This window comes from Macaca thibetana, chromosome 7 (assembly GCF_024542745.1).
Source record: "Macaca thibetana thibetana isolate TM-01 chromosome 7, ASM2454274v1, whole genome shotgun sequence".
NCBI lineage: Eukaryota > Metazoa > Chordata > Mammalia > Primates > Cercopithecidae > Macaca > Macaca thibetana.
The window spans coordinates 55,398,025-55,415,158 of record NC_065584.1 but is presented as its reverse complement, the minus strand read 5'-3'; the positions used below and the strand labels follow the sequence as shown (position 1 = coordinate 55,415,158).

The 17,134-nt window shown below is 42.6% G+C and overlaps 1 protein-coding gene across 2 annotated transcripts; it reads left to right on the top strand.

Moving 5' to 3' along the window:
* The first annotated feature begins 2,687 nt into the window (after positions 1–2,687).
* PTGER2 (prostaglandin E receptor 2) lies at positions 2,688–17,044 on the top strand. Of its 2 annotated transcripts, none has more exons than XM_050796932.1 (2): positions 2,688–3,775; positions 15,663–17,044. In XM_050796932.1, exons 1-2 carry the CDS (start codon positions 2,933–2,935, stop codon positions 15,894–15,896), a joined length of 1,077 nt encoding a protein of 358 aa, XP_050652889.1. In that variant the 5' UTR covers positions 2,688–2,932; the 3' UTR covers positions 15,897–17,044. The 2 variants fall into 2 exon arrangements, with proteins under 2 accessions (XP_050652889.1, XP_050652890.1); XM_050796933.1 differs by having other exon boundaries at positions 13,745–15,737.
* The last annotated feature ends 90 nt before the right edge of the window (positions 17,045–17,134 follow it).

Genomic DNA, 17,134 nt, shown 5'->3' with positions numbered 1-17,134 from the left:
GGCCTAGTCAAGTCCACACATAAAATTAACCATCATATAGTGTTCCCCACATACAATGGCCCCACAAACATGAACTAAACAATTAGCAAAGTTATATGGCTCAATTCTAGAACTGAGGGTGTTAATCTGTTTTCTGTTAAGAAACTCTAGGCTCTATGTAAACTGAAACTGTATCAAGATGTTGACATTAAAATTAGAAATGGGAAGAAGCAGCTTTTAAACCACAACATTAATTGAGGGTAACTGACAAGCAAGATTAGACTTGCACTTAAAGGAACAAATATGATGATCCAGTTGCTATGTAGCGACAGCAAACTTATCAACCCTCCTACTCAGCACTACTCAGCAATCTAGCAACATGGAACATACCAGAACTGCTAAACCAAACACACACACACACACGTATGTATTCTGTCCAAACGCTGGAAGCAATTAAAAGGAGTAATTTGAACAAGTAATGCTGAGCAGCACAGCAATTAATAGGATACCGGCCCCCCAAGATTTATAGGGTCCACTCTAGTCTTCCTCTTGTTACATACCTTACCACAGGTGAGACACCCTCAGGGCACTACTCACCCAGACCCCATTCACCCTCCATTCTAGACCACCTTCCAGGTACCTGAGATCATGAAATTTCCTGCTCAAATATTGGTCCCATAACTTGCTTCCAGGGCTTGATCAGGCATCTTCCCTAGGTCCACCCAATCAAGGGTCAACTGCATGTTTGAGGTACGTATTCCCAAGACCGAGGTGGCTTTTGGGAGAGAGCTTGGTTATCAAGAAGTATACTGGCCACATATTTCTGTGCAAGACTCCTTGTGGTGCAACACTGAGTCAGGGGTTAGGAAGACAAGGGGGCAGGGGCCTGAGGGAGGATCTTCAATTGCACTCTTGCTCTGGTATTCATAAAAACCAGGGGCCGGCCTGCCACCAGGTACCCATCCAAAGAAAAGCTAGAGACAAATACATAGGAAAGGTTCAATAGTAGGTTTTTGTTGTGAGGGGCCTTATGAAAATTAAAAAGGTATAAAAATATTTGGAAATAAGCACTGTGCAAATTTAGTGAATCTAAAAATCCCTTATTTAATAGTAAAACTGCAGTGCAGAATGCTATAAACCAGACTCATAGTGTTTTCCTATTAAGAAATACTTCTAATTTAAGTTTGATGTTTCCCCATTGCTTGGGGTGAGATGGGGGGAAAGTTGGAGTAGGGGAATAGTCAGAGATGGAGACAAAGATTAGTGGTAAGTTGTTACTGACCTGCAGAGTTTACAGCTTGAAAGAAAAACTGTAGGAGTTAAGATCCTCTTTCCTAGGAATCCATGCCATAAGAAGTTTAGGGATTGAGGCAGTGGCTGCTGATATGTGAAAACAGGCCTGTAAACTTTGCAAGCGATCCAGTAAATTATGCTTGTCCTAGTGGGACCCCCCACTCCACATTTCAATCCCCAGGCCAGAATCATCAAAGTTGGCAAAAAATATTCATGGAGAGTAAGCAGGCTATAGCAAGATAGGTTCTTCAGCAGGCAATTTGCTTCCTCCCACGTGATGACTGTCTTCTTGCCAGTTCCCTAGGCAGATCAGACCCTTCACTTCCCAGTTGGCCTCCCTTCCCCAAGTGAATGTGATTTCTTACAGAACACAATTACCCATGTTGTCTGCCAAACTGGATTTTGTTTTGTTTTAAGTATCAGCTCATTTTCACGACTATGCAATTATGACAATATGTGGTAGGAAACCATTACTGTCAGCTACAGTCTGAAACTGGCCACTTACCAATACACTTTGCCAGGAACGAGTCTTTCTGGAGGGATACTACGTGGTTAACAGAACACGTAAAGATAAACGGCTAAACAAAATATCAACATTTTCTTACAGAGCTGAGCTTAAGGACAGAACAGTGATGTGCAATGGTTTTCATGTATCCACAAACACAATTCTGTACAATTACAAGAAACATTCCTTTTTTTTTTTCTTTGATGGTTGCTTAACCAAGTGGTTGTTCTTTATGCTGTTGACATAGGAAAAGGTGAAATGCTAGTAACCGAATCAAAGGGGCAGTGCAACAGGCCGCTCGGTGGTGCTCATTGCGTGGTTTGGTTCCTTGGATGGACACACTTGCTTTACACTTCCTCCCAGTTTTTGTCCCAACCTCTTAGTGTATCTTCCTGGGAATGGTAAAAAAGCAAAACATTTTGGTCTTACTTCAAGCTGCCTTTGGACTGTTATTCCCTTGTTTCGCTCTTTTCATGGGATTGGATTCTCCTAACTTCATTGTTTGGTGAGTCTCTTTGCTTTGCTCTTTGCCCCGATCTTCTGTGCATTCTGCGCCGACCCCGCAAGTGCTCCTGCACTCCCTCACAGCTCGCTGCTGGGGCTTAACGCTTCCCAGCCGAGGTCAGACTGCCGTGCGAGAAATGCCTCTCCGGCCGGTTGAGGACAGTTCCAGTACGGCAACACGTGCGCTTCTGCCCAGTGCCGCGCCCCGCGGGTGTTCAGACGCCTTCTCTCCATCCCCGCCGGCGCGCCCCAGGGACTCGGAACGCCCCCGCCAGTGTGACGCGTCCTGCCTCCCCGGCAGCTCGCGGACACTCGCACTTACAAGGCCTGGCCAGCGCTCCTGGGCCCGCCCCCCGACGGTGTGGGGGCGGAGACGACGGCTCCCCTAGGCTCTGGCTCCCGGCCTTGGCCTGCGCGGGTAGGCGCGGGAGCCTCGAGCGCCGCTCGGATGCAGCAGCCGAGCCGCCACTCGGCGCGCGGCGTGAGACCCAGGGCAAGCCGCTGTCGGCGCGTTGGGTGCGGGAAGGGGGCTCTGGATTTCCGTCCCTCCCGTTTTTCCTCTGAGTCTCGGAACGCTCCGGCTCTTAGACTGTCTTCCTCCCAGGTAAAGACCGGGAGAGGAGGACACATCTCTTTTCCAGGCACCCCACCATGGGCAATGCCTCCAATGACTCCTGGCCTGAGGACTGCGAGACGCGACAGTGGCTTCCCCCGGGCGAAAGCCCAGCCATCAGCTCCGTGATGTTCTCGGCCGGGGTGCTGGGGAACCTCATAGCACTGGCGCTGCTGGCGCGCCGCTGGCGGGGGGACGCGGGGTGCAGCGCCGGCCGCAGGAGCTCCCTCTCCTTGTTCCACGTGCTGGTGACCGAGCTGGTGTTCACCGACCTGCTCGGGACCTGCCTTATCAGCCCGGTGGTACTAGCTTCCTACGCGCGGAACCAGACCCTGGTGGCACTGGCGCCCGAGAGCCGCGCGTGCACCTACTTCGCTTTCGCCATGACCTTCTTCAGCCTGGCCACGATGCTCATGCTCTTCGCCATGGCCCTGGAGCGCTACCTCTCGATCGGGCACCCCTACTTCTACCAGCGCCGCGTCTCGCGCTCCGGGGGCCTGGCGGTGCTGCCCGCCATCTATGCCGTCTCCCTGCTCTTCTGCTCGCTGCCGCTGCTGGACTACGGGCAGTACGTCCAGTACTGCCCCGGGACCTGGTGCTTCATCCGGCACGGGCGGACCGCTTACCTGCAGCTGTACGCCACCCTGCTGCTGCTTCTCATCGTCGCGGTGCTCGCCTGCAACTTCAGTGTCATTCTCAACCTCATCCGCATGCACCGCCGAAGTCGGAGAAGCCGCTGCGGACCTTCCTTGGGCAGTGGCCGGGGCGGCCCCGGGGCCCGCAGGAGAGGGGAAAGGGTGTCCATGGCGGAGGAGACGGACCACCTCATTCTCCTGGCTATTATGACCATCACCTTCGCCGTCTGCTCTTTGCCTTTCACGGTAAGTCACTCCGTACGTTTCCACAGCCCAGCTCTGCTCAGCCTTCTCATGCTCTCCCCTGACGCCTCCACTCTTTCCACCACCGTACAAACTTTTTGCAACTTGTAAAAATATGTCCTAATTTGTAAAGATCTGTAGCCTTCCCCACTCACTTCCCCTCCTCTTTAACCCACTTCCTTCCTCCCTCAATCCTGGCTTATGGGCATTGCTAGGCTAGTTTCATATACAGTAATACAGACCGTCCGAAAGGGAGTCCTGGGCCTCAGCTAAGCCAGCCAATCTCCTCATCCTAGCCCTGTGCGGTGTCCCTTTCTCGCCGTTACCTGTCTTGGCTTAGTAATTGAGAAAGAGGCAGCCCCTTCCACCTTAGGATGGCTGTCACTGTTCCAACCTGATGACCTGGAGCTGCAGTTTGCTGCCCTGTACCTCTCACCCACTGTTCTCCACTAGTTCTCCATGCTTGCCTTCTGTTCCTGCCAGGGCAAAATGTAGTACCCAACCCATAACATTCCAGCTGCCATTGAAAATGGTCCCAGATGAGAAAGGTCCCTGATGCAGAAATTTAGAGCATTTGTTATTTGTCCTAAAAGTCCAACAAACATCAGTTTATAGGTTTCCCAATTTATATATTTGAATGGAACTCTTTGTGGCCATGAAAGTTTATAAAACCATAATGATAACTAGAGGAAATACTTGGAGGAACACTTTGCTAAGCATTTGTAATATCTTGCAAAACACCCTCTTAATGTCACTGTCAGAAATACACACAGGTGTCCTTCAGCTTACAGTCATGCACTTGAGCACAAAGCTACATGCAGGAATGGCTGGTCCATCTCAGGAAGGGAAGAGTAGGGCTACCTGGGGGACTGAAGGACAAGAGATCAAGTCCTGGCATCATGCTGCCTTGATTTGGGGCAACTTTAGCAGTTAGTTTATGCTAACTAACTGCTAAATGATATGAGGCTGTGAGTTCAAGTCTCCTGAAGTGTAACCTTTTAGCTGAGCCTGGAATATGTCTGAGAATGTGCTGGCCTCTTACAGGGGCTAGGAATTGGGAGCTGTGGCAACTCCACTTCCTAATCTTCAGAAGAGCTAGACTGCTGCTGCAGCATCAAAGCAGTTAATAGTGACTTCCACCTGCCACAATCTTGGAGAAAATAAAAGAGATGGGCAGGGCCTACTATTAACAGGTCTGACCTGTAAAAGCTGGAGGAGAAGTAACTTTATCCTATCTCCTGCCTCCATTACTGCTTCTTATATCTTCATGTGCTCATCTTCAGGAATGGGAAGGGACACAGGGTCCCAAAAGCCTGAATATGATTCTCTCCTCCCCAGCCCAGTTAACTCCCTTTCTTAGCTACGTTCTCTTCTCCCTGGTCCCCACTGTCCTCACCCTTCTACCCCATCCTCTGTCAGGGCAGAAACTGTTCTGAATCGGTTGCTTTGAGGGAATGAGATGGAATATTCAAAGACGCCCTCTTATAAAATGAAGTCGGACTGTGGGAGGCTGCATCTCCCATACCACTCTGAGCACGGGAGTTTATGAAACAGAAACGCTGTGATGTAGAAACCCACATGGCTTACATGCTTTTGATTTATTTTACTAGTAGGAGCTTTTGATGATGTTAGGAGCTAAATCAGCTTTTGAAGGTCAGGACTAGGATGCAGAACATATATCTATGAAAGGAAGCATTTCAAGTTCCACTAAACAGCTTTGCATTCAGCTCGGGAATCAGAAACTATTCCTGAAAGACTGTCTTAGGGTGGTGGGAATTAAGATATCAGTTCTTAGGGTTTTATCTGTCATTTGTGAGTGTATTTATAAAAACATCCCCCACCATCAGCTACTTAAATAGCCTGGGAATGGGTTTGGGGTGATAACACACTTGTGAAAATGATTTTTAGTCTCTTTCCTACATGAGCAAGAGGAAAAAGGTCTCCTCTTTGACCATGACTGACCCATTGCCTAAACTGTATTTTTTTTTAAATAAAGGCAGTGGTTTCCAACAGGTTGCCCTGTTTTCATGTAAATAGGCCTTTTACCATGAGAACTCCATCACTGCCATATGTTTCTGTAAATTCAAATACATGTGTGTGGATATAGATATAGATATAGATATAGAAATTGTTTTCCCTCCCTCCGTTAGTATTAGGCCAAGGGCTGCTCCAGAGTTGCCAGATAGAAGGGGCTTTGTGACAGAAGTCTGGCTAAAAGGTGTTGAGGGAGTAGGAGCTTTGCTTTGAAGCTGTGTTTTTATATCTATTTCCTGTTTATGGCTTAAGGGGGCCAGATGGAGACTATGAAGGGGCTTTTGCTCCCCCAAGCCACCCCTAAGCATTGACACTATCAGCAAATTCCTTTTGCTTCCGCATATATTCATGGCAAAGATTCCCAAAGAGCCGGAGAAAATCCTAGTGTGAAAGTAATCAGAAAGCCAGCCTCCCTGACTTCCGTTCTTGGAACTACCATGACACCATATCCAGATGAACTCGACACAAAATGGAAAGGTGAAGCATTGTCACCTCTTAATAAGAAAATTTATATTGACCACTGATGGCTTTTATTGTCAATAGATTATTGGGAATAATTGCTAGTATATTTCACTTACATAGCACTTTAAGCTTTACGAAATGCTGTACTATCTTGATTTTAAGTTATTTCTTGAAGGGCTTATCTGAAAATTCAAGCTTATGGCTACTGTTTGGTTCATACATTCCGCTGTTCAGAATCCTTGGCATGTGCCTCCAGGGGAAGTTGCTTTTTCCTCCAAGTCCTTTTCTTCTACTTGGCCTACACTAAAATTGTGGTCAGAAGTGGCCTATACCAATCTCACACCTGAAGCAGGAATCATTTCCACATGTCCTAACAGGGGGCTCTAGAAGCAAAGGTTTATGGTTGCCTTCAGAAGTGTTTCTGCTTCTCTAACGGAGTGCACGTGATCTGATAGAAATACAGTGTGAACCACAAATGCAAGCCACGAACGGAATTTTAAATTTTCTAGTAGTCATATAACAAAAAGTAAAAAGAAACAGAGAAAATTAATTGAATTATATACTTTATTTAACCCAATATATCTAAAATATTATCAATTCAAAATATTAGTTATGTAAAATAATTATTAATAAGCTGTTCCAAGTAAGTTTCTTCTTTGTATCCCAGAAAATAGTAGCAATCTACTTTATCTCTTCCCACTCCTTCCTCAGGATAACAAGCTGCTTTCTATGTCCCTCAAAAGTGGACCAAACCACTGGCAACAAGGAGGACAGCTATACCCAGTGGGACACCAGTCTATTCCACAGCACTCCAGTAGTGGACAGAGGAGGGGAATGGGGGAATTCAGAAACCTGTAACTACTAATGTCAAGCATTGTCCCAAAGTTTGGGCAGGTTGGAATTACTGCTTCCTCCGAAGATGCCAGTCTAGGGCTTCCAAAATTTTGGAAGTAAAACTGTAAATTTTTTTTAAAGGCCCAGTCCCTTCAAGTGAAGTCCAATTCAACCTCATATATCATTATTATCAACCACAAAATAAGACTTTTGAATGCTAACTTTTGCATTAACCCATTATCTTCACAACACCATAGGAAATAGTATGATGATTTCTATTGTACAGACGAGGCAAATGACTCACGCTGTGTCCCACAGCTAATGGGTGGCGGAATTGGGATTCAAAGCTAGTCAGTTTAAGCACTGAGCCAATTAACCTAACCACAACACTATCCAAGAGAAAGTACTCATTTCAGGGGTAACAGATGAGATTAACTAAGATTTCATAAAAGAGCTGTGAGACTATTATAAATATCTGGACACTTTGCCTCTTAATTCCAACTAGTTAGCTTTAAAAATAAAATGGCAAGGACCTTTTTCTTCATGTCAGCTCAAGGGAGCTGAGCCGGGACCAACTATGTGGTTCCCTTTCTTTTCTCCACAGACCTATGAAACAAAAAGCTGAGACTCAGATTCTAGGAGATTGGCTAATGTAAATGCTGGTCTAAATTAAGAAATAATCAGATTATCCCTCACATAAAATCTTTCATCAGAACAAATAAAACCTCTCTTAAGTGATCAAAAACCATGTGGTGTTTGGGAAATGACATTGTTTTGGCTGCCCAATATGAAATTCTACATGGAACCAACAACATATTCCAAACTGTTTATTCACTAAAGGGATATTGTATAAATTAATAAATTCCTCCTTATGTTAATCAGCTATTGCCATCATTTTACAGAGATAAATAGAAACTCTCTTCCTGAAATGGAGCAGAACACAGGAAATATATGAGATCTCTATTCTTGCCTCAGATACTGGTTGTGTCTTCATATCCAACTCATATCACGCCCCTTTCTCACCACTTTTCTAATTGTGGATAGCTTCTGGCCATTTTAAACTGTTTTCCACATGCCATGAGGATAAAGTGCTTAGGCATTTTTATTCAGTTCTAAAATTTCAAGAGTAAACCATTGACTCATACTAAAAGCTCTCCAATTTTAGAAGTTATTTAGGGTTATAACTTCTAGGTAAATCTGATTAGTGGAAATCTGATCTTGGCAATACAAACAAACTCCAGTAAACGGTACTAGAGTTTCTTGTTCATTTGTGGTACTCATTATGTAAAATATAACGTGATTGGGGGTTGAAAAGCTGATATGACATTGGTAGATTACATACATGCAAAATATAACAATTCTGGTAGGAATGAAAAAGAACTCCAGACATCTCTACAGACATCTCTAAGTATAACCACAATGAACTTTGCCTGGTGATAGTTTAAGTTAATGTCCATAAACAACTGGAAGGCCCTTTATCATTTAAACATCATTAATGATGTGTTTGGGGATAGATGAGACAGTTTTAATACACATGATCTTTTAAGAGAAAGTTCCTCTATATGAGTGTTTTCACTTGACGTCTTTTCTCCTTTGCCATTTGATATTATGAATAGTGATTTGAATAAAGACACAATTACACTGGTTTTAAAAATGTAAACACAAGGAACCTTATTTCTTTCCCCAAAAGAGAATTTGTGCATCATGTCCACACCTTTGGTCAAGTGGGTCCTCACTGCTATCTCAGATGGTTTAGGCCAGGTTCTCAGCTTAAAGAGAAACAGCTTCTGGAGATGGTATATTTCTTCTTTGGCATATCAAAAACCAATCACAGTATTAAGTTTAAAAAAAGAATAGAAATGGTGAGACAGTGTTTCGGGAAGGCAATCAACAGGTCTCTTTCCAGCTAGAGGCTTAAGACCCAGTTAATCTGCAACTTGGTCTGCTCAGTTGGCTTCTCCTGACCTATTTTGAAGTTTCTGACCCTCTACTCCCTGTCCTTATCTTGAGCTCAAGTCCATTGTGCCTCAGTTTACATTATCAAGGTATACTAAGCTCCATTTTTCTGAGAATATTTTGCTACCTAAAACTGCCCCTAACAGAAAACTAAACCTATGAACCTTGCAGCTGGGACATATATGTGATGGGAAGGGCCAGGGATCTGGTAAGTACATTTAGAAAAGGCGGAAAGTTCCTCTAGAGCAGGGTCCATAACCTGTGCTGCATGGAAAGTGCATGGATTTTCTGCCTGAAATCATTTGCAAAAATGTTTATATGAGTTTATATGTTTGTATGAGTCGTGGGTAGATGGCTCATAGTGTCCATCAGTTTGTCAAAGAGTTAAGAGCCACCATCTTGGAATAAATAGGCCCAGAGGTCTAAACCTTAGCATTTGCTCTTTTTTTGTTTCCAGTTCTGAGAAGCACAGAGCAAAGGACACTCTAGTCCTGCAGCCACACGGATCTGGTTTTTCCTACTGAAAGAAAATAGGCTTCTGTTTCCCTCTACCACAAAGCACCTGTGATCCGGGCAAAGGAATTTCATTAAAGCATCATATACCTCAAAAATAATCTCCCCACAAAATGTTTTTTTTAAAGAATAAATTAGGCAAAGTCTATAGTCAGGACATCTTAGTGTCTTTCAGAAGGCAGATAACCATATAACAATCTATGCTTGCAATTTAACTGTGGAAAAGTGTGGAGGAAAAAGAAGTCCCAGTGAAAGCTAAGTAGCTACTTAGCAATAGCCATGGCTTTTCAGTCCATAAACAGGAACCATGATATCCATAAATCTTTGTGACATCTTTGAAGAGAAATCTCCTCCAAACCCATAATGTGGTCAGACATTTGTGAATTTCATGCGAAGCTTTACATTACAGGCTTTTTATATAGATGGCAGCAGAGTGTGTAGCGGCTAAAAGCAAAGTGTGGTGTCCCATGGATTCAGTTTGACTCCACATTTTCTCTACTTACCCAGACTGTAATTCTATGCAAAGTAATTGATCTTCTAAACCTTCATTTCCTTCTAACATGGGAATAATAATACTTTGTAGGTTTGTGTAAATATTAAACAAAATATGCCTTATAAATTGCTTGGCACCATGCCTAACACACAGTAGGTGTTTAATAAATGTTAGCTGCTATCTCTAGAGGATTCCATTTCCAAGGGAAAATCAGATTGTATATTAATGATCAGGAAATGAATTCTGAAAGCTCAAAGTCTTTTGTTTGATTGACCAGGCCTAAGTGGGCCTTTTGTTTTTAAGTGTGATAAATGAATAATTTTAAACTATTCCAGGTTTTAGATAAGGTTCTAAAGGGATGTCTCACACCCTGGCTGCACATTAAAATTACCTGGAGGAGTTTGCAAACCTTGATACCCATGGCTCAGCCTAGACTAATTAAGTCAGAGTCTCTGGGTTCTGGGGGAACCCACCCCTAGTATTTCAGCATAGGTTCTTTCTATTTTCCCTAAGTGTTGGCCGGCTGAGAAGTAAAGAGAAAGAGTACGAAGAGAGGAATTTTACAGCTGGGCCGCCGGGGGTGACATCACATATTGATAGGACCATGATGCCCACCTGAGCTGCAAAACCAGCAAATTTTTATTAAGGATTTCAAAAGGGGAGGGGGTGCAAGAACAGGGAGTAGGTCACAAAGATCACATGCTTCAAAGGGCAAAAAGGAGAACAAAGATCACATGCTTCTGAGGAAACAGGACAAGGGCAAAATCAAAAACTCCTGATAAGAGTCCAAGAAAGATCACAAAGCAAAGGGCAAAAGCAGAATTACTGATAAGGGTCTATGTTCAGTGGTGCACATACTGTCTTGATAAACATCGTAAACAACAGAAAACAGAGTTTGAGAGCACAGAACCAGTCTGACCTCAAATTTACCAGGGTGGGGTTTTTTCCCCACCCTAATAAACCTGAGGGTACTGCAGGAGATGAGGGTGTATTTCAGTCCTTATCTCAACTGCATAAAACAGACACACCCAGCACGGCCGTTTATAGACCTCCCCCCTGGAATGCATTCCTTCCCCAGGGTATTAATTATTAATATTCCTTGCTAGGAAAAGAATTTAGCAATATCTTCCCTACTTGCATGTCCATTTATAGGCTCTCTGCAAGAAGAAAAAAATGGCTCTATTTTGCCTGACCCTGCAGGCAGTCAGACCTTATGGTTGTCTTCCCTTGTTCCCTGAAAATCACTGTTATTCTGTTCTTTTTCAGGATGCACTGATTTCATATTGTTCAAACACACATGTTTTACAATCAATTTGTACAGTTAACACAAATATCATAGTGGTCCTGAGGTGATGCACATCCTCAACTTATGAAGATAACAGGATTAAGAGATTAAAGTAAGACAGGTGTAAGAAATTATAAGAGTATTATTTGAGAACTGATGAATGTCCATGAAATATTCACAATTTATGTTCCTCTGCCACGGCTCCAGCCAGTCCCTCTGTTCAGGGTCCCTGACTTCCCACAACATCTGGGGAAGGGAGAAAAGCCTCAGAATATTTTTATGTATGTATGTATGTAGGTATGTATGTATGTATGTATGTATGTATGTATGTATTTATTTTGAGACAGAGTCTCACTCTGTCACCCAGGCTGAAGTGCAGTGGTGCGATCTCAGCTCACTGCAACCTCCGCCTCCTAGGTTCAAGCAATCCTTCCCCTCAGCCTCCCAAGTAGCTGCGATTATAGGTGCCCACCACCACGCCTGGGTAATTTTTGTATTTTTTAGTAGAGATGGAGTTTCACCATGTTGGCCAGGCTGGTCTCAAACTTCTGACCTCAGGTGACCTGCCTGCCTCAGCCTCCCAAAGTGCTGGGATTACAGGTGTGAGCCACTGTGCCCATCCTATTTTTAAAGCTCCTCAGGTGATTTAAATGATCAGCCAAATAAAAAGCCCTCATTTGCTCTAAAATTCTGAACCCATTTTGTAGTTGCATTAAAGATAGAAAAGTAGCTCAAAAGAATAGTACCTGGTCAGTGCCAAAATGAAGTTTTCTATGGGAGGCTGCTTCTATACATGACAATGCTAAAATAGCACTAATTCTCATCTGTGCCACTTTGTAAATGTCACAACAAGGCTCTACCTTCTTAACAAAGCCCTGTAGAGGGAGCCTGCCCTAAGGAATTAAAATTCACTGATTCATTGGGATTAGCACTTGGTACTTTTCTCATGTATTGGTAGTGCATACAAAAAGATGGATAACTTCTACCAACCTCTGAAACTGAATTGCTGAATATCACTGACATATTATTAATTATCTTATATCCTTTGTGACATCCTTTAATTCAAAACTCAAGACTGGCTGGAGGGAGAGGAGAATGGGCAGTTATTGTTTAATGGGTACAGAGTTTCAATTTGGGATGATTAAAATAATTCTGGAGATGGTAGTGATGGTTGCTGTTCCTTGTGCTTCTATGTGCATGCAGTCAAGTGCATCCACAAGAGGAGACCCAGGAGACGTTCAGGAAAACACAGACATGGCAGATCGCTCAAGGCCACACGAAAAAACATTGGTTTCAGTTAGGAGGCAGAGGGGCAGGAGGGTGGGGAGGATCTGGGCCAAGACTTTATTGGGGTTTCCACAGAAAGGCAGAGCAGGGTAAACAGTTTAGGGTTGGTTAGGTGGAATAATTTCAGCGGGCTCTAAGCTATAGGGTTGGTCCCTAGTTGCCTGATACCTGGCACTGGAATGATTAAAGCAGAAGAATAAATATTTCCTCTGGGTGTATGGGCTAGATAGAAGAGTTCTGGCCCTGGATAGGTTAGTCTGTGTATCACAGATATGCTCCCAGCCTAACTCTTTGCTGTCTCTACAAATTAGCTAGCCCCTAGAGGGGCAGTCTCTCCCGGCCAAGAGGAATTTAAGATATCAAAACATAATATGCAGAAAAGTGAAAATATAAAAAATATGATTGCACCACAATGTAAATGTATTTAATGTACAGCTGAAAATGGCAAAATGGTAAATTTTATGTTATATTTATTTTACCACAACTTTTTAAAATCCCAGTATCCGTAAGATCAAAAATATAGTAATCTAGGCAAAAGACAAGAACCAAAAGAAAAAAATGGGGAGGTAGAAGACAAAACTTACATCAAGAATTTTGAGGGTCACTGAAATATGTCTCTTCTCCAAGTATAAAGAAGGAACTGGCTGGGCGCGGTGACTCACGCCTGTAATCCCAGCACTTCGGGAGGCCAAGGCAGGCAGATCTTGAGGTCAGGAGTTCGAGACCAGCCTGTCCAACAGGGTGAAACCCCGTCTCTACTGAAAATACAAAAATTAGCCAGGCGTGGTGGTGGGTGCCTGTAATCACAGCTACTCAGGAGGCTGAGGCAGGAGAATCACTTGAATCCAGGAGGCAAAGGTTGCAGTGAGCTGAGATCACACCACTGCACTCCAGCCTGGGTGACAGAGTGAGACTTCACCTCAAAAAAAAAAAGAAAAAAAAAAAAAAAGCTGTCTTCTACAAAATATTGGTCACCTCCCAAAATGCAAATTCTAAGCAATTCTCAAAATTACCCAGCATAGTAGATGAAAAGGAAAGGAAACAGTACAGAATTGCTTCATCCTCTACAACCGTTTTTCACTTCTCATTATTCTGTCACGCTCTAAAGACATTCAGGAACTCTGATGTGGGTTATTCTCCCCTGAAAACCTGACTCATCTTAATGTGTGAAGCTGCAACACCAGAGGCTATTCCTTTTCTGCACTTCTCTACTGGCCAATTCAGTGTGAGTATGTTCTCTGGCTAAACTAGATCATCAACTCAGCTGCAGGCCCTTTCTACAGGAGTGCTCAGTTATGCATCACGTGCACACGTGTGTGTGCATATGTAATCACGAATGTGTTTTAATCTATAGACCTATGTGCATCATTATCCTGAATTTCTTACCTCCAAATCACTCCTTTCACACACCAGCCTGTATAGTTTTCATCCAAAATAGTTTAACTGACAGGAAAACTATTGCTCCATTGCATCTCCTCACCTAGTTTTCCCCTTCTCTCTGTAATCTGGGAAACCTATCATCAATTCTTTTTCCTCACTCATCTGCCAAATCTTTTCTCCACTCCCTATGCCAAGATTCTCCAGCATAAACACCTATGGCTGCCAAACCTTCCTGCCCTTGTCCTAACGTAAACAAACTGAAGATGACTACCCTTTGCCCTCTCTGCAATTTGCTTTGTATATCCAGTTGCCAGATGCCTGCGGAGTAAGTACGAGGGGAAAGGAAACAAACTGCTCCTTCTTCTGCAGAAAGGGAGCGAAGAAAAGAGGGGCTAGGTCTCTAAAGCCATTGGTAAGAAAGACCCTGGAGCCTTATAAAGCACTGGTTTTAAATGACTAGGTGTGATCTACCTTTGTTTTCCTCTTTTCTGTGAATTTTGTGGAAGTGTGATCTTTATCAAGATGCACTATTCCATTCCTTCCAACCTGCCCAAACATTTGTGTTGCTCCCTAAGTATCTAAGAAATTGTTTGAGAGCTGGTAGAGCAGTTTGGTCCACATGTAAAGATGTGTCAGCTTTCCAGTGTTCAGGACATTGTTCTGGGGCCTTTGCTAATACAGGCCTGCATGTAGCACACAGTGAGCACTGCACTGCCATCAGGAGAGTTGGAATTTGCATCCTGATTTGGCCACTAATCAGCTCTGGGTACTTAAGTAAATTATCTGATTTTCTATACCCCAGTGTCTGCATTTGTAAAATGGAGATAATAACAATGAACACTGTGGAGCACTTATGATGTGAGCACTGATGTAAGTAGCTTACACACATCACTTCCTATCATCCTTTCAGCAACTCTGTGAAGTGCGTGTGTTATTATTATCACCCATTTTAAAGATGTCAAAACTGAGGAAGAAAGGTGCATTATTAATATCTTGCCATTGGTCCCAAACTATATACAGAGCTAGGATTCAAACCCAGTCCAATGGCCAGAACTCATACTCCGCCTGAGGGTGTTCCATTGCAGACCCTGTCTCACTGAATTGCGATCATTCGATTTAGTATTTGGAAGTAAATGTAACATGTTATTAATAATTTTTCCTGAAGTTCACTTCCCTATCTGTAAAAAAGAGACAATCTCTAAGTTTCAGAGTTTCTCTAAGGAGTAGAGATAAAGCAGGGTTAGTACCCAGAACAATTCATGACACATATATTAGGTTATTGATACATTGGAGCTACTAATATTATCATTATTATTTATATTATTAAAAGATTCTATTCTAGGTGACAAGAAAAGTTTATTTCTGTCCATTCCCAGTGACACCAGAACATTGTGCATAGTGTTAATGTTAATTGCATTCCACAGAAAACATGCTTTCATTGAGTTCAAAGGGAAAAAATACATTCATTATGTTACAGTTTACATGAGGAAGAAAGGTGAGATTCCCACAACCCACCTTTCGTTTCCCCCCACTACCACAGACAAAACATGGTTTTGCTTTTAAATCTCAAGACATAACATAGGATCTAAGCCTGTCTACTGCTACGATGTAAAACTAACATCATTTTTCCTCTTTGCGTCTTACAGATTTTTGCATATATGAATGAAACCTCTTCCAGAAAGGAAAAGTGGGACCTCCAAGCTCTTAGATTTTTATCAATTAATTCAATAATTGACCCTTGGGTCTTTGCCATCCTTAGGCCTCCTGTTCTGAGACTAATGCGTTCAGTCCTCTGTTGTCGGATTTCATTAAGAACACAAGATACGATACAAACTTCCTGTTCTACACAGTCAGATGCCAGTAAACAGGCTGACCCTTGAGGTCAGTAGTTTAAAAGTTCTTAGTTATATAGCATCTGGAAGATCATTTTGAAATTGTTCCTTGGAGAAATGAAAACTGTATGTAAACAAAGTGAAGCTGCCCTAATAAAAAGGAGTAAACAGACATTTAAGCTGTGGTCAAGGCTACAGACCTGCTGACAAGGCACTTCATGTAAAGTGTCAGAAGGAGCTACAAAACCTACCCTCGATGAGCATGGTACTTGGCCTTTGGAGGAACAATCGGCTGCACTGAAGATCCAGTTGCCTTTTGATTTAAGCTTTCCTGTTGAATGACAAAGCATGTGGTTTTGTAATTTGTTTGAAACCCCAAATAGTGACTGTATTTTCCATTTTAATCTTGCTACTACCGTTATAAACGTATAGTGTACAGCCAGACCAGATTAAGCTTCATATGTATGTAGTCTCTAGGAAGTCGATATGTGGAAGCAATCAAGCCTGCTTTCTTGTGATCACTTAGTGAACACTTTATTTGAACAATGAAGTTGAAAATCATAGGCACCGTTTACAGTGATGTTTGTGTATGTGGGAGTCACTACAGTACTATTCTTACAAGAGTGGACTCAGTCGGTTAACATCAGTTTTGTTTACTCATCCTCCTGGAACTACAGGTCAAGTTGTCAGGTTATTTATTTTATAACGTCCATATGCTAATAGTGATCAAAAAGACTTTAGGAATGGTTCTCTCAACAAGAAATAATAGAAATGTCTCAAGACAGTTAATTCTCATTAATACTCTTTATTTATCCTATTTATGGGGGAGGATATACGTGGCCATGTAGGAAGCCAGATATTAGGATTAAAAACTGAAAATTTTGGTTCATTCTTCAGATATACTGGAACGCCTTTAATGTTGATATTGGGGCCATGAGTAAAATAGACTTTATAAGACGACTGTGTTGTACCAAAATTCATCTGTCTATATTTTATTTAGGGAACATGGTTTGACTCATCTTATATGGGAAACCATGTAGCAGTGAGTCATATCTTAATATATTTCTAAATGTTTGGCATGTAAATGTAAACTCAGCATCAAAATATTTCAGTGAATTTGCACTGTTTAATCATAGTTACTGTGTAAACTCATCTGAAATGTTACAAAAATAAACTATAAAACAAAAATTTGAAAATGGAATAGTATTTTATGAAGTCCCTCAAATAACATTTTGCAATTAATATAAACATAGTACCATTTAAATGAGATCAAAGTGGAAAAATTA